Source organism: Pinus tabuliformis, chromosome 1_2 (genome assembly GCF_031772625.1).
Source record: "Pinus tabuliformis cultivar Carrire ecotype Pingquan chromosome 1_2, CPIR1, whole genome shotgun sequence".
Lineage (NCBI taxonomy): Eukaryota > Viridiplantae > Streptophyta > Pinopsida > Pinales > Pinaceae > Pinus > Pinus tabuliformis.
In genome coordinates, this window is record NC_142298.1 from 459545458 (window position 1) to 459572347 (window position 26890).

Sequence of the window (26890 nt, forward strand, 5' to 3'; positions counted from 1 at the left end):
AGAAGAATCAGAAGCAGAGGTGGAAGAGATTCCTGCAGAGAAGACTGAGGTATCCCCAGAAATGGAGTGTCAGAAGGAAACCACCCTAAACAACCAGACAGAGATGACAAGAGAGGATCCAGCTTTGGGAGGCATCAAACGACAACATCAATCTGATTCTTCAGACTCAGACAAAGAAGCTGGACCTCCGAATACAGAAACTCAGATAGTCATAGTACCGACCGAGCCCACTCAAGGAGAGTGGCGTAAGGTCGAAAAGAAAAAAGGGAGAAAGACTTGAAGCGTGAGTCTTTCAGTTTTTCTACCTTTTTTCTTCTCTCTTTCTCTCTTTTCTTCTTCCTTTTTCTTTGTGCACGTTAGTCTTCTAACGTTGTGGGGGGTGCGAAAGCATCCGAGCCTTTGTGGCGTTTATCTGTGCATATGATGTAACTTTTCATTATCTTATTAATAAAAGTTACTGCTTTTTTCTTCGGAAAAAAATAAAGATGTTGTAATGTTTAGAAATAGTAGAAATATTTTAATGTTTAATATTTTTGGTCAGATCAAATTTTTTTAATAACTATATTTATATTTATAATTATAATTAACAATCAAATTAATTTAGATCTATTTTAATTTCCAATCTATCAAACCTCCCTAAAGAGATCAAATATCTTTAAATACAAACCTCTTTTGAAATGTAAACTTAAACTAATCATCAAATGACTATACCCATGAAACATAACATTAATGATTAATATTCACTTTTTTCAAGATTTCTTTGTATTTATGAATATTTGTCAAAATCAAAACATTAAAAGAATGATAAATTTCTAACATAACTAGGAATAATAAATGTTTAATATAGTTTAACAAAATTAATGCAACATATACAATAATAAGCAACAAGGAAATATGAAAAGCTAATACTAACAATTGCACAAGAGGTGTAAAGGAACGCCAATAGGAGGAGTGCGAATGTGTGGAAAGAGGTTAAATTTTTAAAAAAAGTTACAATGACATAAATGTCCCAGCGTAATGTCAATCATTAAAGCACAAAGTACACAAGCTTTGCAAAGTGCTAGTTTCACGTTAGATAGGCCTTTTTTGTTATGTGCATATGTTCAATCAAACACGATCCATCCAAGACTTTACATGTCTATACTTTATATAAGTTGTCAGTGATGTAATGATTATACTTTTAAATTTTCATATATAACATAGGGTTTTGTCTGTTAGCTATAGATATAAATTTAATATTTCCTTAGTTATACTTGTAACTAAAAACATTTTCAAATTGACATCCTTATGTTTATATTGAATGCCAAAAAAAACCCTTGGATTTCCTTAATTTCACTTATATTTTATTATGTTTATTTAATTTAACTTATATTTTGTTTCATAATAATGTTTGTTTACTTTATCCCATCATAACAATATAATTAATTCATTAAACTTTTTTATCCAAAATGTAACATATAAATCTATTTTAATATTTCAATTGTTTAAAAATATTAATCATGCCTTGTTAAAAGGCTGAAAGCCATATCTTCTTCGGACTCTTCCTTTGGCTCATGTTTCTTTTCCTCTTCCTTTGGAGCAGTTGTAGCTTGTGTAGCACCAACAACTAGGGCAGCAAGTGCAAACTTGCTCGGACCCTACATGACAAAGAAAAATCAAAAAATTCAGATAACATAAAAAACGACATTTTTACAATAATTTTAATAGCCAATGATAGGAGTTCACAAAAATGTTTTATTAACACTGTCTTTCCAAATTCACCTCCAAGTACTCAACTTTCTCAGCTAGTGGAAAAGAGTAATCAAGTTCAATAGCGACTGCTAGAACATTCTTGTAACCATTGATGATAGAATGTGGAAGAACTTCAATTGTAGGAAAACTTATGGCCAATGAAAGAATTGTCACCTTTTAACACAACAAGGAAAACAAAGTACACAAGAATTTCAAATGTGAATAGAACAAATATCAATGCAAGGATAATCTTGAGACAGATAATGTGGGCTAAATGCAAGGATAATATTGAAACAGATAATGTGGGCTAAATGTATGGACAATCTTGAGACAAATAATGTGGGCTAAGTACCATCTTCATCAAAATCAACGAGCACCCAACAAAATACATTTACAAAGGAAAAGCATTTGAAACGAAGTACTTCATCAAAGATTCAGAGTGACATGCAAGTTAATGCAACCAACTATGTTGTCTTTCTATAAACAAAATTTTAAGGTTGTGTCGAATCATGTGGGTAAAAGGCAATGCTGGGTTATCTCCGTGTTTGTATTTCATTGCTTACAGACTAAATATAATAAACACAAATAAGTAATGCATGATACATTTGTGATACATTCTTAACTTCATATGGTTAGTAAACTCCATACATGATACCCTTGTGATACATTATTAACTCCATATGGTTAGTAAACCCCTCAACAGTCTGTAGTTGCAAATTGTAAAAAATTAACAGTGTTGCTCGTATGTGAGAATTTAAATCATAGTTCCAAATTTAGGTACGTTGTTCCGTAATTGCAAATTGTTAAAAAAATAATAGTGTTGCTCATAAGTGAGAATTTAAATCACAGCTCCAAAATTAGTTATGTTGATATGTTTAGCACAGGAATATAATTTCGATTTACACTTTCACATAAAGGTTGAGATTTCTATCAAGGTTAAAGAAAACTAAATATTTTCAAAATTGAACTATGCATATCACGAAAGGAAAGAGAAAATTGTTTTACATTCATAGTACAAGTGTGAATAGTTCAATTAGAAAATTTGCAACAAAAAAACCAAGTCTTAAAGTTACTAGTGTACTGAAATTAAAGAAAGAGTAGAATATGGTAATGGAAGGCTCTTTGTTATTACATTAAGCAATGTATGTGATTTTTTGTGAAATTGCAGGGAAAATAAATTATAGATAAAGCTCACCAGGGATCAAGTTTAGCATCCTAGATTTTACATGGCGCCTCTTTAATTATATGAGTGAAAGACATTATTGTTTTCTCTTAATCTCAACTAATATTTACACCCACTTTGTAGATGGTACAAGGAAAACAACTAGTATGTGAGATATTTCAGTTTGGGAGGAAGATCTTGAAAACATGTTTTTGAAGGATTGATCTCCACTTAATATTCTCTAGAAGCATCAATCTTTAAATCTCCTTAAAGCTCACCACAGATCAAGTTTAGCATCCTAGATTTTAAATGACACCTCTTTAATTATAAGATGCAAAGATGTTATTTTTTTTCTCTTAACCTCAACCAAACTTTCCACCAACTTCGTAGATGGTATAAGGAAAAAAACTAGTATGTGTGATATTTCAGTTTGGCAGGAAGATCTTCAAAAAACGTTTTTGAAGGACTGATCCCCATATTCAAAGAATTTCAAGGATAAATTTATTTTGGGTAACAGTTCTGGAAAATATATAAGCAGGGAGAGCCATAAGATATATCTCGACTCTTTTCATAATCATGGGATATAGGGTCATCATATTACCCTGTTATTTTGATGGTTTTTCTTCTCAATATGATCAAAATTCAATTGAAATTTCTAATTTAATCTGGAACTGTGTAATTGTAAATTACATTTTTAAATTAATTCAAATCAATATTTCAACAATTATTCATCCTTCAAATTTTTGAGAAATATAAAAACAATTCAAATATCACCCTCTACTTGTAACATCACTAACTGTGTATTCAAACGAGAAAAGAACAAAAAAATTAATTTTACCATATTTTATCATCTACCTTATGGAACTGTTTTACCATGGTTATTAAATAAATTCAATAATTTTCACATATTATCATAGTAGGAGTGTAATCTACATAAACTATTTAATTAATTTTTGGTTTGGTACTAAGATTCATGCCTAATGTACCAAGCTTCACCCTACACACGTTGATTTTATTATGAAATAGAGGGTTGAATTATGATTGAAGTTTCTAGCAGAGTTAGTAAGTCTAACCAGTGTTACTTAGGTTATACGAAATACATGAACCTTCTCGATGAGTTTGGGGCAGAGCTACACCTGGTCCGCACATCCACCATCGATCATCTAGGGTTAGATCCAACTGAGGAAATGAAGCTCTATAGGATTAGGGTAAAAACCCAGTTTTCTCACCTAATGGGTCAGTCATTTGCATGATGCGGTCTGGCCACAGAGCACAACACCAATTTCCCCACCCAAGGGGCTTTTTTGCAACTAGGTAATTCACAAAAGGCTCACTCAGGGTTCAGAAACACTTAATTCCAAGCACTGTACTTTTTTAGTTTTTAGTTTATTGTTTCTCATGAGCTACAAGGTAATTTCTTATTACTCTATTGTAGGTTCGACAATGTCAAAAGTTGTACCCAAGTCTCCAGACTCCCTTCCGTGGGTAAAAAAAATCGATTCCTCACTATTACGCATTGGAACCCTGCTCAACGTTACCCCCCAGGGTTGTCTGAACCCTTTATGGTTCCTTTGTTACATGGTTTCTTGTTTGCTTTTTTCTTGGTTGCGACGATCTTCCAAGGTAAGGGTAATCATTTTTATAAATTTGTTCTATATTTATTTTGTTATTTGAGGTCGTCCAATAGTTTCCACTAATTAAGTTCCTTTTTTTGTTCTTCAAGGTACAGGTACTCAAGAATATTCTTCTCTATTTTTTCCTTTCTAAGGTTGTGTCGACTGCAGCTTACCAGGTTCTTCTGGGCTACTCTCCTCCTCTAGAAATTAATTTCTAAAAGTCAGTTAAGTGATGCTCATGCAACATTCTAGGTTATGTTCTTACCATTAGGGTTTGGTTAATTCTCAGTTGAGATTATCTCGTTGACAGATGAGTTTCTTTTTTGTTTTGGGACATGTATGGCCATGACCGCATCTGTAAAGAATGGATTATGAATGGATAATGGATGAGTCTTAGTTTTGATGATTCAATTTGATTAATTCTAGCCCCTTCGAGGGACTTTTTACAACACGACTTAGAGTTTTACTTACTCTTTTTGTAAAACATTGTTACCACTTGTTTGTGTTCATATAAATATTATGCCCTTGTTCTGATTTCGATTCCACCTTTGTATTGTGCAATTGTTTAAGTAAATATTTAATTAAGGTTGTTGGTAGAATAATGGTCCTTATCCATAGTTATCAGTTATGTACGTCAGTTATCAGTTATGTACGTCATTGGGGCTGAATGTGGTTGGATTGTAATGACTCTGTCTATTATTGTCTATTATTGAGTTGTTTACAAATTTACACCAACAATAGATTACAATTTGATTCCTATAATTTTTGTCTTAACACTGCAGTCGAAATGAGCCAGAATTATGCCCAAGATGCAAGTTGGATTGGCTTGGCTAGGTTTGGAAATCAAAGATTTTGTTATAATGCATGGCATGAACTGTGTATCGTCCATATTTCTACTTACTTAAAATCTATTAGATGTTGAAGGCAAAGTTATTGTTGCTCACTTTGAATCTATTAGATATTTTAGGCGATAGTCATTGTATGTACTATTTAATAGCCTCAACCATGAGAAGGTCTACAGCTACCCCTATCAAGACGCATAGCCATAAGGTTGTCACTACCAAGGTCGAAATCAAGATACCTCAAAAACGAAACCATGTCATTAATAATTTTACATAGAGTGGGTATTTTCTAGTCACCAAAACTAATAAATAGTTGTGTGACGAAGTACGAGGAAGGAAATCTGATTATAATGAAAATACGTAGGATTATTTTTGCAGAAAATGTACAAGGTTGAGAAGGGAAACCATAAATTCTGCACAAAAGGCAAACAAGTAGTAAGGAATATGCAGACAACGCACTTGTTGTTTTCTAAAAACTCCATTGAAACGTCGTTGTTTGTTGCTTGGATGTTTTGAAACTACGTTGGTCATTGCTTTTTGGAATGTGTCTGTTTGCTACTTTCTGGAATGTGTGTGCCTGCTGAAAAAAGACTGGCCTCTATAGCATATATTGTCACCGGAAGTCCGCTAAACCTACTGGAACTCAACCAAATGTAGCAAGCAGAAGTAAAAATGCATGGTTCCATAGTTATGGCTATTTAATGCGCAGATAGCAATCAGGCAGAATATTGAATGTGCATTTAGCGTGGGAGATAAGTGATGAGATGGAAGTTGTTCGACGTAACTAGGTGGACAGTCCAGATGGTACCATATAGCTGGATGAAGAAGGATGAAATTTCAAGTCTGTTATTGGTCGGGTGAATAGTGTTTGCTCACCCGAAGCCCACAGAGGAAATGCTTGTTTGGCGTAATTATAAAATGTAGGAGGATATCACTATAAAAGGTGGTAACGAGAGAATATAGGAGTTAAGTTGAGAAAACTAAAGGTGGGTGAACATCATGGTTAATTCAAAAAAAATCTCCACTCTACATTTTATTCAAGCAAGTAAAAAAATATACTTGAGACTATATTTAAAATGAGAATTTAATTACCCCGGTGGAGGTGTTGGAAACAATGCTCACGGAGTGGGTGGGAGGGGGAGTGGAAAGGCCCACTCTGTGAGCATGGGAGGGAGGGAAGGAAGGGGATAATGATGTTTCCAACTACCCCATACAGTCACACATGCTATGAGTAATGAGGAACTAGCGAATTAATATGGCAACCCCCATGACCTCTATGTCTTCTTGCCAAGGTTAGGATTGCTCTACCATTTTCTAATACCTTTGTGATATTACCAGGATACAAGTGCGATTTATCCTTCCCAATGTCTAGTTGTGCAACACTTAAATGAAGGAAGGCCCTAGCCCTCTTGGTCTGACCTTCCATATTCCTTATCTCGTTGTCGATTGGAAACTTTGTTACCCTCTCATGTCAGCAATGATGCATTTGGAAGGTTTGAACAACATCTGGCGAGGGGGTCTACACTAGTAATAAGCTGAGAACTTTTGGGATGATCATGCCTCCAACATGCTAGTAAATTCTATATTTTTCACCATCTCTAGCTGGCATTGCTTTTATAATCATTATGATTCTAATTTCCTAGTCCAAGCTTTTGGGTGTTGTTGTTGAGGTTAAGAAGCCTATTGTTAATCCTGTAATCTGATTTTTTATAGCTTCCCCACAAACCCAAAATGCCCTCTTAGTACCTACTTGGTTCTCACTTTTATTTTTTCTACTGTAGAAATTATGTTGTAGATTTGTTACTGCTCATGAAATTTTCTAAATCACAAGACACAAACCTACTCTACTGCTCTTCAGAATTCAATTCACAATCTAGAACTCAAAACATAGACATGCAATAAGAATCAACACACATTCATAGTGATTTATCTAGGGGAAAGAAACTACTCAAAACCCATTCCTATATGTATTGCATTAATCAAGGAACAGAGATGTATTACATATGCATTCTCAAGCTCAAGCACAACTTACAAGTGTATAGTCTATCTCTTTTCTTGACTAACTGACCCTGACCAACACTTAGCCAAATTTTAAGCCCTTTGAACCCCTATTTCCTTGCGAAAATCCAAAGGAATTAGGCCCCTATTATTTAGGGGTTCTTCCCTTAATTGATTGCATAATCCATAAGGTTTTATCTCTGATTACATGCACCACTTGTACACATTTGGAATAGTTTATAACTGATAGTACACTGCCTTGGAATCTCCATCTCAATTGGGTAACTCAAATTTTCTACATGAAACAATTATTTTGGGTCGATTAATTAGCTATCTGGATTATCACTGAGTTAGACTAAAGTCTGCTTGCACAACTTGACCTTCCACTAGTTCCTCCAACAGTTAGAACTAGTTTAATTGACAATAACTCAATTTAACTGAATTAGATTGCTTACAAATTAGGAATCACTCATGCTTAGTTATTTGAACTCAAGGCCTCCAATTCATATTAACTGAGTTAACTAAGTGACAAAAGGCTTGTCACCACAGTTAACTACCTCCAATATTTCTGCTGAAATGGAAATTTGAATTTCTCTAATTTGATCAAGGCAAATTCAAACTGAAATTTTCTTCCTGTAATTTTCAACATTCCCTCTCAGCAAGAAAGGGATTATTTGTAACCCCTATATTTCGTATATGGAAATCGAATTTTCCTCTTGAAAAATCCTTTGTCAAAATATCTTCATCTTAGTCCTTTGTAGGAATGTATTCCAGCAACATTATCTGCTTCTACACACAATCTGGTAGATGGTGATACTGAATATCTATATGCTTGGATCGATCATGAAATACAGGATTTTCAGAAAGCTTGATGAAACTCTAATTATCACAGTTGGATCCATCATCTGACCAAAAAGTCCCACAAGAATCTTTCTCATCCAGATCGCCTCACCTGTTGCTTCACTAGCAGCCATGTATTCTACTTATGTTGAGCTGAGTGCCACAGATCTTTGATTCATGTTGTTCCAGGAAACAAATGCGGACCCAACACTAAAAATTCCTCTTGATGTACTCTTCTAGTCTGATGGACTCCCCACCTAATCTGCATCTATGAAGCCAAATAGCTTCACTTCCTATGTCATGTCCGTCTGTACCTAGGTAGTGCCTCTGAGGTACTGTAATGTTGAAAAAATGCAGCAAGAAATTCCTAGTTTAATTTTCCCTTGAATTAAATTCGGAGAAAATCGAAATTCCACATCACAAGACAACTTGAATGCGTTAACTGAGTTGTTATCACTCAGTTAGCTTAGTTAATTTGAGTTGAGGGCTTAACATGAGTTGTGTACAGTGATTCCTAAATTTTAGGACCCTAGGTTGAGTTAATTTTAGTCGTAACAATTTAATTTAGTTAAATTGAGTTAAGGTCAGTTAAACTAGTTCCAACTGTTGGAGGAACTAGTAGGAGGTCTAGCAGTGGGATGCAACTTCAATGTTCAACCAGTTAACTGATCAATCGGCCTTAATTAACTCATGCATGCATTAAATTTGAGTTACCCAGTTGAGATTGGAGTTCAAGGGTAGTGTACTATCAGTTGTAGACAATTCCAAATTATACAGGTGGTGCATGCAGTCAGAGAAGGGGCCTAGAGGGTTTGCACAATTCTAAATGAAAATTTTCCTACTTAATAGGGGGCTAATTCCTTGAGGAATAGTGCATGGAAATAGGGACTTGAGCAAGCTTGGATTTGGTTAAGTATTGAACATAGCTTGTTTAGGAACTAGTGAGATGGATTATACTAGTGTAGAGGTTGCTCGAGCTTGAGAAATCATTGCATTTCGTCTCTATTTTATGACTAATACAATACATATAGGAAGGGGTTTTGAGAAGTTTCTTTCCCCTTAGATAAATCTATGAGCATATGTGATTGAATCTTGTCTCATGTTTATGTTGTGATTTCTTGATTGTTTAATTGTTTCTACTGATGAGTAGAGTATCGTCAAGTCTTTTGTTTTAGAAAATTACATAAGTAGTTTGAATATACAAGGAAGTTGTGGAGAATCCACAAGCAGAGGTAGAGAGAGTGGAGACTTCCACTCAAGTAGAGACATCCATAGATGGAAGAAAATGCACTAGAGAAGTTGGCAGATTATTGCATGATGCTAGAGAGAATGTGGGAGCACCAACATAATAGCGTAGACATATGAGGTCACCAAATCTGTATATTGGATACATGGCTTTGATGAGTGAGCTTGTAGAGACTGAGCTGTCCTCATTTGAGGAAGCAATGAAGAAACTAGTATGGGTTGATGCTATGGTACAAGAGTATGACTCCATTATCAGAAATAGTGTTTAGGAAGTAGTCCCAAGACCAGAGGACAAGTCAATTGTGGGTTCTAGGTGGATCTACAAGGTGAAGCAAGCATCAGATGGAAGCATCGAGAAACACAAGGCCATATTTGTGGCCAAGGGGTTCTCTCAGGTGGAGGGAATTGACTATGAGGAGACCTTTGCTCCAGTTTCAAGGTACTCTTTAATCATATCAATTCTATCTCTTGTAGCGCAGATGGGATGGAAGATACATTAGATGGATGTGAAGGAAACATTCCTCAATGAAGTGATTGAGGAGGAGGTGTACATTAAGCAAACAGAAGGATTTGAGACCCTTGATAGAGATTCGCATGTGTGAAGACTAAAGCGAGCATTGTATGGATTGAAACAAGAACCTTGTGCTTGGTACACCAGGATCGACAATTATCTCACTAGGTTGGGATTCACCAAAAGTGAAGCAGATGAAAACCTTTACCAAAACTTTACTGAATAAGTTCCACATGGACAACAACAAACCCATGGAGACTCCTCTAACAGGGAATTGGAGGAAGGAAGATTCTACTTCAGGTGAAGTAGTGGAGGCTACCATCTATAGGCAGCTTGTGGGTTCACTTATGTATTTTTTGAACACATGATCAGACATGTGTTATGCAGTTAACCAACTTAGTCAAGTTATGGTTAAGCCAACCAAACTATATTGGAAGGTAGCAAAGCATGTGTTGAGATACCTCAGAGGCACCACTCGGTTTGTTCTTTGGTACAAGCGGACAGAGGGAGTGAAGCTGCAAGACTTCAGAGATGCAGATTGGGCGGGTAGTCCATTAGATAGGAAGAGAACATCGAGTGGACTTTTTAGTGTTAAGTCAACAATGGTTTCTTGGTACAATAGGAAACAATGATCTGTTGCACTCATCTCAATAGAGGCAGAGTACATGCCTAAGAATGTGAGGCTATGTGGATGAGAAAGATCTGTGTTGGGTTATTTGGTCAGATTATGGATCCTACAGTGATTTAATATGACAATAAGAGTTGTATCAAACTCTCTGAGAATCTAGTTTTTCATGATCGGTCCAAGCATATCGACATCTAGTATCACCATCTGCAAGATTGTGTGTTGAGTAGAATCATGTTGTTGGAGTACATTCCTATAGAGGAACAAGATGCAAATATTTTGACAAAGGCATTCTGAAGATGAAAATTTGATTTCTGTAGAGGCGGGATGGGGGTAGAAAATAATCCCTTTCTTGTTGAGAGGGAGTGTTGAAAAAATACAGCAAGAAATTCCTAATTTAATTTTCCCTTGAATTAAATTAGGAGAAGATCAAAATTCCACATCACAAGACAATTGAATGAGTTAACTAAGTTGTTATCACTCAGTTAGTTTAATTAATTCAAGTTGAGAGCTTAACTTGAGTTGTGTACATTAATTCCTAAATTTTATGAGCCTAGGTTGAGTTAATTTTAGTTGTAACAATTTAATTCAGTTAAATTGAGTTAAGGTCAGTTAAACTAGTTCCAACTGTTGGAGGAACTAGTAGGAGGTCTAGCAGTGGGGTGCAGCTTCATTGTTCAACCATTTAACTGATCTATAAGCCTTAATTAACACATGTATGCATGAAATTTGAGTTACCTAGTTGGTATTGGAGTTAAATGGTAGTGTAATATCTGTTAGGTTCCTATAATTTATAGGATCTCAAGATGATTGAGTATTTCACAGTTTGCAGATTTTGAATTGTTCATAGACTCCAATATTCAATTGATTTCACAAAAAAAGAAAGAAATGAAAAGAGGGTATATAAAAAGAATAAAAAGAAAACCCCAAATGTTGTTCCAATCATACAGTCTAAGCATGATTGAACAAATTTCAATTTATGTTGATAGGTTAGAAAATAAAGATCTGCCAAACAGTTTAATCTTGGCAAATCAGTAGGTAGGAAGAAATAAAATTGGTCCAACTGTTTAATCTAGAACAAGGGGAGAAATAAGTGATAGAGTAGGTTAGAATTTAAAAAGAAGAAAGAGATAAAAAGAGAAAGGGTATGCAAGTCCAAGTGCACCCTGCAAATAAAAAATAAAAAATAAAAATTGCTAGATTAGGGGAATAAGGGTAGATAGACTGAAGAAAATTCAAGGAAAGAGAAAGACACGAAAGTTTCTTTTAAATATTGGAAGACATACCCTAATGTTTTCCTAAGGTTGGAAGAAATACCCCATTGTTTTTCTAAATTTGGGGGAAGAAATCAAAAAGGAGGGGTCTTATATTGTTTTAATATCATTACCCCCTAACATTACTCTATACCCATATTTGCCTATAGTCTGCACCCCTCATTTATTCCCTACCCCACCATGCACTCACATGTCACATCCCATCTAATCTACCCACAATCTATCACTACATCCCTACTCATTATGTCTAATCCAACAACCCTCATTCTTTTCTGGTCCCCCCCCCTCACCCTCCAAAAGTTAATCCGGGGGGGTAGGTCCAAAGTCAGTGGTTTCCATCCGCTTACGTGTCGTGCCCTCACGAGTTCGCACCCCACCCCCCCCACCCCCGAAAAGTGGTTTACCCCGATACTCAAAGCACTCTGCCGTATGGTCGCTGTCGCTCCTGCCACCTCACGACGCAAACTCGTCCCATCTGCCCTATCACCTCTGTTCCTGTCATTGAGCAATCAATGGGTTGGACTGTTAGCCAACGGACCCGCGCCAAGTCAAGCCAATCTAATGACATCATTCCAAATACATAAAAGCACCAGTTCACTCCATTTTTCGAATTTTAACTGTTATTTTCTGCTATCATGTGCAAATTACATTCATTCATACATAGAGAGCGCACAGTGCAGACAATGAACATCAGTGTAGTTGCAGGAGGACTTATTTTCTGCAGTGATAACAATTTCCCTTTCTCGAATCCCGATTCTGATTAATCCCTTTTCTTTCTCCCTCACTGAATTCCCATTTCTTCTTATCCCCTTCTATTACAAATTCATCATAGGACAACTTTCAGAGAACAGTTTCAAAGAAGAAAGCCATGGCACCAAAGAAAAAGGAACCAAAAGTGTTTAATCCAATGGTGCACCCACCATTGGATTTGGATCACCTACCACTTGCAGAAAGGGATTTCAAGATCCATGAAACACTCTCAGAGTTTGATTTGTTTGACATATATTTCTGGTGGGAGGACAAATTTGTAGAGGAGATGGATGACATAGGCCTCTGGGACACTAATATGCCTTTTTCTATTTTTCCTAAAACACAATGTCATTCATGTTATAATCCACAGCAAAGGGCAGTGATGGTCCCAACAGGACATATTTTGTTTACAATTGATGCCAAGTCAATTATCTAGATGATGCAGGCCTCGGTTATTGAAGGAACTACTCCCTTTTCCCATGAGGTCCTCACTGAAATGTATCAAAAGCTTGATTTCTCTAAGAGAGAAAGAACATTAGAACTTTTCCTGACTGAGGACACACCTCTGCCAAGCACCAATCCTCATTATTCCTCCTCTGTTTTCCGTGACAGAACTAGACACAATGTCACTTTTCTTTCCTATTTACTTGGCTATTATTCAGATCAATGGCTTGATGAAGCTATCATAGCTTTCTTGTCTATTTTTTCAATAGAATCCAAGCCCTATATCCTCTTCAATTTCATATAGGAGTCATATTGGGACAAATTTTATATCATCATAATGATTTCGATGAGACGAATGCCATGACATCATTTTTTGCAGTTTCGAAAGGGTAGAATAAAGTGAAAATTTAGACCCCATTTCCAGAATGTGACTATGGGAGTCGGGTCATAATAATAACTTTTTCTTGCTAACCTTAATTTGGGCCGGGAATAGTAGGGGTTATGTTACATATACAAGGAAGGGGGGAATGTGGGTAGTTCAGCCGCAACCAACCCAACTTGTCTAGGGCTAAGGTTCGAGCTCAGGAGGTGACTACTGCTTTGAAAATTATGACCTCCCCTGGCACCCAAGTTGATATTCAAAGACTAGAATGTACAATGAACAGGGAAAGACAATCTCTCTCTAATTTAGAGGTCATTGGTGAAGTCTCTCAGTGGTTACTAGACCCCGATCACACCAGGGGAGGAAATCTCAATACATTCACTTGATCGCTTTACATTGGCAGCTCAAGTCTTTGTTGGGATAGGTCCTCATGGAAAAACGTGAGGATCATAATGAAATAATTGTGTTCTTCAATGACCTTTAGAGAAATCAATGGAAAATGCGTGATAGTTTGGTGCACTTGGAGGCTTGCATAAATTGTCTAGATGCTTGCCTGGAGCATATTGAGTGGCACGTCAAGTGCAAATTCCCTCAGCCTCCAACCCTAGATTCTAGCTGGGTGAATCCAGTTTTGATACCTTCTTCTGACACTTCATGATTACAGGATGTGTGAAAATATTGGTTGTTTACTAGTTTGTGGGTTCACTTTTGTTTCGCATCTCTCAGTGTTTTATTTTTTAACTAATATAAAATTTAACCATTAACCAATGAATCTAATCTGAGTGAGGCTAGCAAAATTTTGAAATTTTTTTTAACTAATATAAAATTTAACCATTAACCAATGAATCTAATATGATTGAGGCTAATTTTTTTTTGAAAAAATACAAACTGCTCTATAACATTTTTGGCTTAATAAAAACGACTCCAACTTACACAATAAATAAATAAATTTATTTGCTATATTAATATACTTTAATATATCTATTTAAATTTATTTACTCTATTAATATAGAGTGATACATCCGTCTAAATTTCAAAGGATAAGTTCTTTTATATTTTTAAATATAAATCAAAAGTTATGATATAAAATCGAAAGTTCCAAACACTTAGTTTTTGTATCAAATGTAATATAGAGTTAATAATTTGGTAGTCAATTTTTTAAGTTTTATTGTCGAGGTATACTTTTATTTTGTATCCCACGTAATATATGATTTGTACTCGAATGTGTTAATAATTTGGTAGTTTAATATTTTTAAGTTTTATTGCGCATGTATATTTTTATTTTGTACCCCATATAATATATGATTTGTACTGGAATGAGTTAATAATTTGGTAATTCAATTTTTTAAGTTTTATTGTTTAGGTATATTTTGATTTTGATTTTAAAAGAATTAATTTATTGTTTTTTATTGTATTTATAAGGGTTATACAATTTAATACGAGGGAAATGTAGAATTTAGAATAAGAGAAATGTTGTTATGTAATATTACATTTAAAAAAAGAAATATTTATAATAACAAATTAAAAATAATGATAATAAAAAAAATCAATATTGGTTACAATTTTTTTTTTTAATTTCCACTTCAATTTTAGGTCAATTTTATATGGAGAGATAAAATAATTGTAAGTAAAAAAGATAATTTATTTTTAATTATGAAGAAGTTATGTAGTAATTCTTTCACTATTTAATATGGAGTTACATATGACATATAAAAATAATATTATTATTATTATATGATGTGTAATTTATTTGTTTAGTTTGACACGTAATATTTAAAACATATATATTAATAATCAAAGAATATTTTAGTGTCAACTATCAATAAAATATTATCAATTTTATATAGAGAAAAATAAAGTAATTTAAATTAAAAGTTTTCTTATATTTTCACTTTCTATTATGAAAAGAATGTGTATTTTATTCCATTATTAATATAAAATTGATATATCACATTTAAAAGGTATTAATAACATTTTCTTAATCCTAGTTATATATCAAATATTTCAAGATATTGTATTATATATAGAGATAAATTTTATTCCATTAATAAGTATGAGGGAGATTTGTAATATATATATATATATATATATATATATATATATATATATATTCTAAGTTTTTTCCATAAAAATCTAGCCATATAATTTATAGCACGATTGTGATTTTTTGTTATTTAAAATACATTTATAAATATATAAATGGCTTCAACATAGTAAAAAACGCTTGGGGCACTCTAATTCTATAGATTAAACAACTTAAACTCAATTTTTTTTAAAATTCTGCTAATTTTGATTAAAATTAACCAGAAAAAAAATGACTAAAAAATGCTATTTCATCTATAAGTTAATATATATATATATATATATATATATATATATATATATATATATATATATAAACTATTTCAATATCAAAAAAAAATGATCATAGTTAAAATATTTTATTAGTGTGTTTTTAAAATCAACATAAATCTATATCAAATACATATTTATTAAGAGTTTAAAAAATGAAATTTTTAAAAGTATATTTTTTTTCTGAAATTTGGTAATAAAAAAGAATTAAAAAAATAAAATTAAGATCAGTCCTTCAACTTGTCCTGACGATGAACCACACTGGTTGGTTCGAAACGCGTCGACAAAAAGATTATGACCATCATATTTAAACATTATATTTATTATATTCAATTAACTAATAATAGTAGGTTTCGGTTAATAATAAAATTATTAGTTTGACTAAGTCAAAATTAGCCGTTGCAATATAACCGTTGGGATCTCTGCACACTCTATTTAATCAGGCTTAGCCAGATCAGTCCTTCAACTTGTCCTGACGATGAACCACACTGGTTGGTTCGAAACGCGTCGACAAAAAGATTGATTATGTGATTTTGCCGAAGACTATCTTAACAATACAATTTTTTTTTACATGTTTAGAAAATTTGATATTTTCTAAACAAACCAATAATTAAAAACAAAACCATAATTAAAAACCGATAATTAACTTAATCTAAGTAGTATAATTTTAATTACGACCCAGCATTGTGGAAATATGCTGTTAGAAAACCATGTTAGTACCTTTTCACATTGAAAAAGTCTTTTATTAAATGAGAATAAAACAATATGTAAAATCAATAAACTAATTATTGACTTTTGACTTATAACATGGTGTCTGATATTTAATCCCAAATCAAATGACATAACTCATTGAGATGAGACAATTAATGATCCATCGGGTGATTTATGGGTGAAAATAGTGCCTTCCCTCACACGAAACCCGGTACTCAGCCAATGACTTACTTTATGGGTGAAAATAGTGCCTTCCCTTACACGAAACCCGGTACTCAGCCAATGACCTTTAACTTGATATCAATCACGAATCGCGATATTTTAGCTGGACTAATGGATGTACGGGATAAAACAATGAGTATACCGCCGCCGGCCTAGAATCTTCAAAATATTTAACTACTTTTAAATCAATAACAATAATATATATATATAACAATAATATATATATATAGAACCTTGTTCTTGACAAAATATCATCTTAATATTATTTATGCAATACTTGATAATTGATATTCCAATTTTTTTAAATAACACATTTGACCATCTGTCCAGATGATATTCCAATTTTTTCAAGTAACACATTTGACCACCTGTCCAGATTATAAAGTATAACCATTATCTAACACCTTTGTTTAATCCTACTCCCAGAGTTATCTATTTTAAAATCAAAATAATAAAAATATAAACCCAAAATAACATTGATGTTGAATGGAAATGTGAAGCTCAGAGATTGCGCTGCTATTAAATCTCGTGTTTACTTTCTCATCCGCTTCAAAAGGGCACTGCAACCTTGCCTTACCTTTCAACCGGGGGCTGTTCTTGATAAAAGAAAGGCAGCGCGGACACTTTTTCAGGTTCTCCGCAGATTGATTTCAATTACAGAATGGCTCCTTCCAACAAGGTCTGTAATTGCACAAGGAATATCACTCGCTTCACTTCCAAATCCAAATTATCTCTCCCCTTCATTCTCTTTCTACTAACATTAGCATTAGCTCAGGATGATGATTCTTCCAGTTATGATTTCATACAACCATTACTTCAGTCAGATAATCCTACTGATATGCAAGCTAGCGTTTGTTATGGCGGTAATATGACGGCTGGAAGTTCTTTGGAAAGGAATTTGAAGGTGGTCCTGAATTCGTTGGTGGAGAATGTTAATAAGACGGGCTACAGTATTTCATCTCATGGAGAGAATGGAGATAAGGTGTACGGACTTGCTCAGTGCAGGGGAGACCTCAATGCCTCTGCTTGCCGGGCATGCGTTTCAAACATTACCAAGTCTTTGCCTGGTTATCTTACCGATTGTATGCCCGGAAGCCTTCATCTGAGCGGATGCTTTTTGAGATATGCCACTCACGACTTATATCCAACAAATTTGCAGAATGCATTAGCGGACACCGTTACAGTTTGCGATAACACTTCAACAAAGGGCGCAGCTGGAAACGTTGGGGGTTCCAAAGATTGGAATATTGCCTTTCTATTGACCAGGGTTATGGAGAGTGCTTGGTCCAGTAATGTGGGTTTCGCTACAGGAAATGAGAGTAGAGTTTATTCTCTGGCTCAATGTTGGAGAGACCTTACTATGAATCAATGTAAACAGTGCCTCCAAATTCTGTACGACTCTTTGGGCTCCTGTCCAGTAAGAACTAGCCAAGGAGCCGCCTTCTATGACTACTGTGTAATTCGTTACGCGAGATACAAGTTTTACGGTGATGGTGTCCCTTTGCTCACTGCCTCAACTGCAGGTGGAAGTGGTCCTGCTATACCGCCGCCGTCAAGGGCACCAGAAGGTACTCTTGTCATCCATATTTAGATCAGTGGTAATATCTGAAAAAGCATCTGCTGATTAAATTCAGTCATGAAAGCATTTACTAATCTGATTCTTATTAACTGCAGGAAAACGTCATCGTAAAATGTTGGAATGGAGCATTGGTGGTGCGGTTGTTGTGTTGTTATTGGTGGGAGTGGTTGTGGCTGTATTTTGGAAGCGAAAAGTTATGAAATCCGGCTATAGCAAAGGGCTTCCGGGTGAGATGATTTACTTTCCTGGACTCTTTTATAACGAAAGTTTTAAATCATATTTTCAAAAGAAGCAAAAATCAATCACTTTTAGTACATCTTCAAACCCTACAATACACGTCTTAGCCCCTTTTAAGATTTCATAACTGGAGCTCGACGCTGGGACGTCACCACCTACCTATTTATACAATATAATTTCTCTCATTTTGAAGAAAAAAACCCTGGAAATGTTTAACTGAAAACACAGAAATTGTAAAATTCAAATTCAAATTCAAATGAAATCGATGAGAGAAAAGAGAAAGCAACCCTAACTAGCGAACATTGTTAACGTGATCCACCCATCCCGAGTCTATGCGTTTTCTTTATGGATGAGAGGAAATAGATTAATTAACGGGACAAGTTAGGCACACTAACAGAGTTCGGGAAATACGTACGCGGGTATTCAGAGTATGATGGGATACTTTCCTGAAAACGGATGGGCATAATCAGGGTATAAATTTGATGGGTTGATGACTAGGATATGTAAATCTTTTATATAAGGTCATTTTTATGATTTTTTTATATGTATTTAGGTTTATTATTTAATTGACGAAATTATCTTTTTTATGATCATTTTTCTGGTTAATTTTAATCTAAATTTTATAGAGATTTTTAAAAATTTGAATTTAAATTATTTCATCTGTTTAATTCAAGTGCTCCGTTGAATCTATTTATGCATTCAAAAATGTATTTTAAACAACACAAAATCTGGAAATTGTATTCCCTGTTTGTGGTAAATTCTGGTGAAAAAAACTATTTCCTCTATAAATTAGAATACACTTATTATTATATTATTATATCATAGTAATTTTTAGAATACACTTATTATTATATTATTATATCATAGTAATTTTTTTAATAAGAATTTAGTATTTTTTTCTCAATTAGTTTTTTATTTCATTGGATCATAAAATAAAATGAAATTGAAAAAATAAATATATTTAATTGTATTTTTACTCTCAAATTATTTAATAATTTAGTGTAATTATCTAGAGTCTTTATACTTTCTCAGGTTTTCACAGCGTTTGCAAACCATATTGAATTATTCTCACTTGAATTGAAAGAAAATTTTATGAAGATTTTATTAATAGTAAAATAAGTTTCAGTCTATTTTTAAATATGAATTGAGGAGGATTTTAATGTTCAGAGCAATAATAAATTGACGATGCGCGCTAGGGCTCATCGGATGCTGCTTGCGCTAGGGCTCGAGCGTTAACCCTTTCACTTTTTCCTCTGTGCTTTTGGCGATCTTGATACAGTACTCCAGCTGAGTTCTTCACCATGGATTCGCCCTTTGGAGGGGCGGGCTCAACCCCCCCTTCATCCACCGGTCCCTCTTCTGACAAGACAGAACGCGTAGACCCTCTGATCAATCCAGGCGCCCTCCCTCGGACCGACCAGGACACTGAACCTGCCATCGATGCCACTGGGGACCCTGCTGCAGGTTCTGCGGCCGCAAATGATAAAGGCAATGACCAAAAGACCTCAACGTCACAGCCAAAGGCGTCTTCTGCAACATGCATTCCGAAGACTGCAGAAAGAATCAAAGTAGATCTCCCCAGTCATAGAATCAACAACCAAATCCAATATATGAGGGATCATGCACTCATAGGCAAGTTCCTCGGATTCTGGCCAACTGAAAAAGCCTTGCATGGATGGATAGCTTCCAAATGGAAGCCTAAAGGACAAGTTACTCTGCAGCTTGGCCCCAAAGGCTTCTTTACCGCTACTTTCAACTGCTTGGAAGACAAAACTCGCATCTTCGAGGGAGGCCCGTATTTCTTCAACTCTTCAGGCCTGTACCTTCGTGACTGGAAAGAAAGGTTCAACCCAGACAAAGAATATTTCAGCTGGGCTCCAGTATGGATACGCATGTATTCTCTTCCACTGGAATACTGGAACGAGGAGACCTTAAAGGACATAGGCAACAGCCTGGGGGTATTCATCAAAGCTGCTGAGGAAACCAAAACTCGAAGATACACCTCCTATGCCAGGATCTGTGTTCACATGCATCTGACCAAAGCACTCACGGACTCGGTAAGTCTATTTCATGACGACTATGAATGGATCCAAACAATAGACTACGAGCATGTTCCTTTTCGTTGCAGAAAATGCCATGAACATGGCCATCTTTTTAGGGATTGCCCTCTGAATCTTCAGTCCAAAGCCCCAGTTAATGAGACAAGCAAAGATACTGAGGGTTTTACAAAGGTCCCTAGTCGCAGAAGGCATGCCAAGAAAACTCTGGCAGCTCCAGGTACCTCCAAAAATCCTGACACCCAGAACAGATTTGAAATTCTGACCTCTCAAAATACTACAGAGGATCACCCTGAAATCCCTCTTGCAGATCCCTCTCCTTCCTCAACCCCCCAGCCCCTACAATCTTCAGTTCTGAACTCAGCTTCCACTCTTACCAGCTTTCCCGCCTCTACCTCCTCTGAGAAAATAGATCCAGAGACCGCCCAGAAGTCTTCCACTATGGAAATCGATGCAGCTCTAGCTCTCAGCATCCACCAAAAGATAAGCGAGGAAGAATAGAATACCCCGATCCACATGGATGAGGAACCAGAAAGCATAGATCTGGAAGGTCTAGACATTCTCAAACTGGAAACAGCATGCAGACAGAAAGAATTTAATACAATACCCCCCTGGGAAATCGAAAGGCTTGAAGTAGTTCTAGCCAGAGCACAGCATAACAAATGTCTAGGTATTCAGGCCGGCAGTCCTTGGGATGGAAAGAAAATCTTGAAAGACACGAAGAAACGAGGGCGCAAAATGGATCTGCAAAGGACAATTATCATCAGAGAAATGCTGGTGGATTCTGGTAGATTCCCCAAGCTGACCAGGTTCTTCAAATCTCTCCCCCACAGTTCCTCATGAAGCTCATCTCATGGAACGTGAGAGGGCTTAATAGCCCCACAAAACACAGAATGTTAAAAAATATGATCCAGCAAGAAAAGCCTTCAATTGTCTTTCTTCAAGAGACAAAAAGCAATAGCACTGTACTGGAAAGGATTCTAAATAAGGTTTGGTTAGGATGCCGCTCAGTCTCAGTGGACGCTTCTGGTGCTTCAGGAGGGCTGGCAATCTTATGGAACCCGCAGGTACTCTCCCTTCAAGACTTTCATGCCTCACACTTCTTCATTCAATCAACCTTTCACCTAATTGGGACCAATATCCATGGCCATCTCTCTAATGTATATTTTCCACAAGACTTACAAAAAAATATGGATCTACTGGACACACTCACAACTCTCAATTCAGATAGGCGGTTTCCCCTTTGGATTGGTGGCGGTGACTTCAATATAATCACGACATTGGAGGAAAAATCTGGAGGTAGATCAAAGCTAGAAGGTGATAGCATCGGCTTCAAAGACTTCATCCACAGTAATCAGTTAATGGACCTTCAGACTTCCAATGGTATGTATACCTGGACCAATAAAAGAAGGGGACCACAACATATAGCTTCCAGGCTGGACCGCTTCCTTATATCGGATAATGCCATACACCTGGGTGGGGACTTTCATGCTTCCATCATGCCTCAAGTGGGCTCTGATCATTGGCCCATAATGCTACAGTGGTCGCGTCCGGGCACAAAGTGCAATAGACCTTTCCGCTTTGAAGCCTTTTGGTTCTCTCATCCCAACTTCAAAGAAGTAGTTAACGAGGCTTGGAAATCCTTCAATCCCCCTGTAGGAGCCAAGATGTTCCAGTTCCAACAAAAACTAAAACACCTCAAACAAGCTCTCAAATCATGGAATCGGACTCAGTTTGGTAACATCTTTGAACATCGGAAAGTGTTGGAGTAGCAGATGAACTCACTACAACAGAGTATTATCTTGGAGGGAAGAACAGACGATTATGCGCAACAGGAGCAGACCCTCTTAACCAAGATCGAAGCACGAAGGCAGCAAGAAGAAGTCCTGTGGCGACAAAAATCCAGAATCAGATGGCTAAAGGAAGGGGAGAAAAATACAAAAAAAATTCACAGATCTACTATTCAAAGGAGAATGCACAATAACATCGCCTTCATTAATAATCGACAAGGGGAGAGACTAGAGGTGCACGAAGAAGTGGAACAAGAATTCAAAGAGTACTTTCAGGATATTCTTCGGGAGCCGCCGGGATGCAGGGATCAAGCCATTCGATCACTCACGCAGCACATTCCTAAACTTGTTACGGAGGACCACAACAAAATGCTGCTCCAACCCATCTCCAAACAGGAAGTGGAAGATGCCATGGCCCAACTTAAGGATGGCAAAGCGCCTAGACCCGATGGCTTTACAGCCAACTTCTTTCATGCGTTTTGGGAGCTTATTAACACAGAGGTCTGGGAGATAGTGGAGGAATCAAGATCGATGCACTGGATCCTTCCTTCCCTAAATTCTACCTTCATAGCGCTAATTCCTAAAGCGGATGAACCCAACACGCCTGACAAATACAGGCCCATAGCACTTTGTAATGTCATTTACAAGCTCATATCCAAAGTCTTGGCGAACAAGCTTAAACCTCTTCTCCCTTTCCTCATTTCGCCAGAGCAGACCGGATATGTCGAAGGGTGCCAGATAATGGACGACATCATTCTCTCAAATGAAGTGATCCACTCTCTCAAGCTATTAAAAAAGCCAGGTATGATTCTCAAGCTAGATCTTTCCAAAGCTTTTGATAAACTCAGCTGGAACTATATCCATCAGATGTTACTGGCATTTGGCTTCAGCGCTACTTGGACTCGGTGGATCATGAATCTCATCTCTTCACCCAGCTTCTCCATCCTGCTTAATGGCTCACCTTCTGCTCCCTTTCATCCTTCCCGTGGCATTCGACAAGGTGACCCCCTTTCCCCTTTCCTCTTTGTTCTCATGGCCGAAGGCCTCAGTCGCCTCCTTCATTCTGCCATCTCCTCCCATACCCTAAAGGGAATTTCTCTTCATGGTCTCCCCCCTATTTCCCATCAACAGTTTGTCGACGACACTATGCTTTTCGGCCACCCGTCAGCACAAGAGGCCTCCACCTTTAAAGCCCTGCTCAATCTCTTCTCAGAAGCCTTAGGAACATCCATCAATGCCTCCAAGTCCCAGCTCTTCTTCTTCCATACTCCCACCCTGACTTAGAGGAACATCGCCAAGATTCTGGGCTTCCCGATAGCCGTGCTTCCTTCGAAATATCTGGGAGCTCCTTTGCTGGACTCTACTATTAAACACGCCTCCTGGAGAACCCTCATTGACAAACTAGAAACCAGGCTCTCTTCTTGGACTTTCCGCTCGCTCAATATAGCTGGCAGACTCATCCTAATCAAATCCGTTCTCCAAGCTATGCCCCTTTATCTTTTTTCTATATTGGCAGCTCCTAAATGGGTTCTCAAGAACATCCGCAATCTTCAAAGAAACTTTCTTTGGGGGTCCTCAGGACTCAACAGGAAATGGGCTCTTGTCAAATGGACTGAGGTCTGTCTACTGAGATCAGCTGGTGGGCTAGGTTTGAGGGATCCCCTTCACAACAATAATACAATGGGAGCCCGTATTTGGTGGAACTGGATTTCCAAACCGCACATTCCTTGGGCACGTCTCTGGCAAGCCAAATACGCACCAGGCAGTCAATGGGACGATCTCATTAGAATCAGCACAACAACTCCTGGCTTGTTGATCTGGAATGCCGCCAAGCAACATAGTGCCTTTATTCAAGCACACAGTTTTTGGGAGATCCATTCGGGCACCTTAGCTAGTCTTCCACAAACCCAACTGGCAAGCTTCTATGCAGCAAACTGACCAAATCCATGTTCATCAGTTTTGGCAGCAACAATCCCCTCAAGATTTTCAACTCTAGAGATCAGCTAGTACCTGGCAGGCTAATTGGCAGGGGGAAACATATGAAGAGATCGATCAGGAGCTAAAACTCAGGAAAATTAAATACTCTGATCAAAAGGACAAACTGCGATGGGGACACACGCCAAAAGGTATGTTCACTACCAAGGAAGCATACCAACTTCTCTATCAACCCATGCAAACAACAAAGGATCAGATTTGGGATCAGGTTTGGCAACCTAGTATCTGGCCTAAGGTTTCCACTTTTCTATGGCTTCTGAGCAAGCAGCGAATCCTCACTTGGGATAATCTACAAAAGCGTGGATTTAATGGACCTTCTAGATGTCCTAATTGCAATCTCAATTCTGAAACCATCTTGCATCTCCTGGATACCTGCCCACTAGCAGCACAGTTTTGGGAGAGAATTGCTCAGTGCAATAGAAGAACGGGCAGACGTGTGGGAGATATTACAGACACTATCAGAAACTGGCCTCGGCATCCTTTCCAAAGCCTTCTTCTCAACTCCCTTTGGAGCCTCATTCCGGGCTTTGTCTATTGGATCATATGGAAGGAGAGAAATAATAGAATCTTCAACAATCTTAGCAAGCCACTTGATACCCTATGGCTTCTTCTCAAACAAAATCTGCAAGAAACTCTTGCTCTAAGACATTGGAAAGACTCAGACCTGCCAAACTCTCCTCAGGAATGCCTCATCCTGAGAGATTGGAATTTGGACCTCACTTTTTTAGCTCAAGTCAAGACTAGTCCCCCAATCAGCACTGCTTCTCCCCACAATTGGTCTCCTCCGGCTTCCCATTCTTACAAATTGAACTTCGATGGGGCTGCTAAGGGCAATCCTGGGCTGGCTGGCTATGGTGGTGTCTTCAGAAACGAAGTTGGTTCAGCACTGCACATATATCATGGGTCAATTGGCAAAGATACCAACAACGCCGCAGAACTTGAAGGTTTATGGAAAGGCCTATGCATAGCAGAAAAGGAATTTTTTTTCCCTCTTGAGGTAGAAGGGGATTCTCAAATCTTAATAGCAGCCGCCACAAGGATTCACTCAGGTACCTCAGCAACAAAGATTGCCTCGAGCTGGCGGCTTCTAAGCAGATTGGAACAAATTGAGGAATGGCTCAGGACTTCTAGGAGCATTACCTTCAAGCATATTCGGCGTTCGGCCAACAAGGTAGCAGACAGATTGGCCAATCAGGGAGTCAATCAGCAGCTCCTATTTTTCTCAGGTCCTTTACGCGATTCAAATGATGCACAACTCAAACAAGACTGCACTTCTCTGGTGCAACAGGATTTATCTCCCCCGAATGCGGGTGTATAGTCAAGCGAGCAGTACGAAGGCGGCGTGGAGGGTGGGCGCGTGGCTCATCACAATCGCCAGCCGGCATCGCATGAGGAAAGAATTAATGTTTCAGACCATCAACTTAAATGCTGCATTAACGCAGCTCTTTCCCTCTCGCCAGTGTGTTAGTATATCGGCAATGACGCTCTACTTGTTATTCACTCTTGCTCCTCCCTTGCGCTTATGCTGGTTCAGCAAGGTTGAAGATAGTCCAAGGTATTGTCTGCCTCTGTATCAAGGCGTTGATACTTATCAGGGCTTTCATGCTTCAAACAATCCTTTGTGCATCTTCCTCGGTCGCCCCCTCTCAGTCCCCTCCACGGCTGTTTGTTCTGCTCCTCCAGCATATTTCAAAATGCCCAGAGTGCGCTCAAGGATGAGCTGCAGAAGAGGCAGCTCCCGAGGCCATGCCTCCCAACAGCCTTCCTCCATAACCTCGAACGCTTCGTCTGAGGCTTCGGATTTCTGCTTTGATAGATACCCTGTGACCAGAAGTGGTCATGGCAGGGGACGAGGGCAGTTCATCACCGAAATGCGCTCTCACCATTCCAATTCTCACACAGCTCGCTTTTGCTTCCCCTGCACTCTAGGCAATTCCTCCATTGCGTCAGTCACCGTAGAGTTGTGTGAGGACACTGTGGATTCGGGGGCTGTCAGTCCAGGGGCTCCTTTGGAACCGAGGATGGAAGACCAGATTGAATCCTCGCAGAATGTGACCACTCAGAGAAAGGACCTAGGTGGCTCTGCAACTTTGGATTCGACCATCCATGCTGGTCCGAGCGCTCCTGCAGGTGGTGGTCCTTCAAGTAAAGAGGGCCAACCCTCTGAGTTTGAAGACCCAGACCAATTCGATTGCCACATTGTTGAAGAATCGCCTCCAACCTCGCATGAAGACTGAACAGGTCTGCATCTTCTGGTTTTGTTCAATTGTTGAAAGAAGAAGCTCAATCCCTTCCGGATATATAGTCATTTCATGTTTTTAGTTCTCAGAATCAGGTCTTTTTCTATTTTGACTTGCTAGTTTCCCCTACGTGGGCGGCATTCTCTTGTTTTTTTGGTCACTGGCTTGGTCCAATCTGTTTATGGGTCAGATTCCGATCATGTAGCGGCTGTGCTGTACTAAGTTTTGATTGGTTCCTATCATTCTGTCCTGGTCTTCAGTTACAGTTTCCAGTTATCTCAAGTCTC

At 37.5% G+C, this 26890-nt stretch overlaps 1 protein-coding gene across 2 annotated transcripts in view; it reads left to right on the forward strand.

Annotated features, from left to right (window-relative positions):
- Positions 1-17213: 17213 nt before the first annotated feature.
- The window catches only part of LOC149206338 (cysteine-rich receptor-like protein kinase 2), a 125276-nt gene continuing 115599 nt past the window's right edge, over positions 17214-26890 (forward strand). The window contains exons 1-2 of one of the 2 annotated variants that reach the window (XM_089393684.1): positions 17214-18273; positions 18380-18511. In XM_089393684.1, coding sequence (XP_089249810.1) covers positions 17367-18273; positions 18380-18511 — 1039 coding nt within the window. In that variant the 5' untranslated portion in view covers positions 17214-17366. The remainder of the gene's footprint in view (positions 18274-18379; positions 18512-26890) is intronic. The other variant, XM_089393683.1, reaches the window with a different exon arrangement.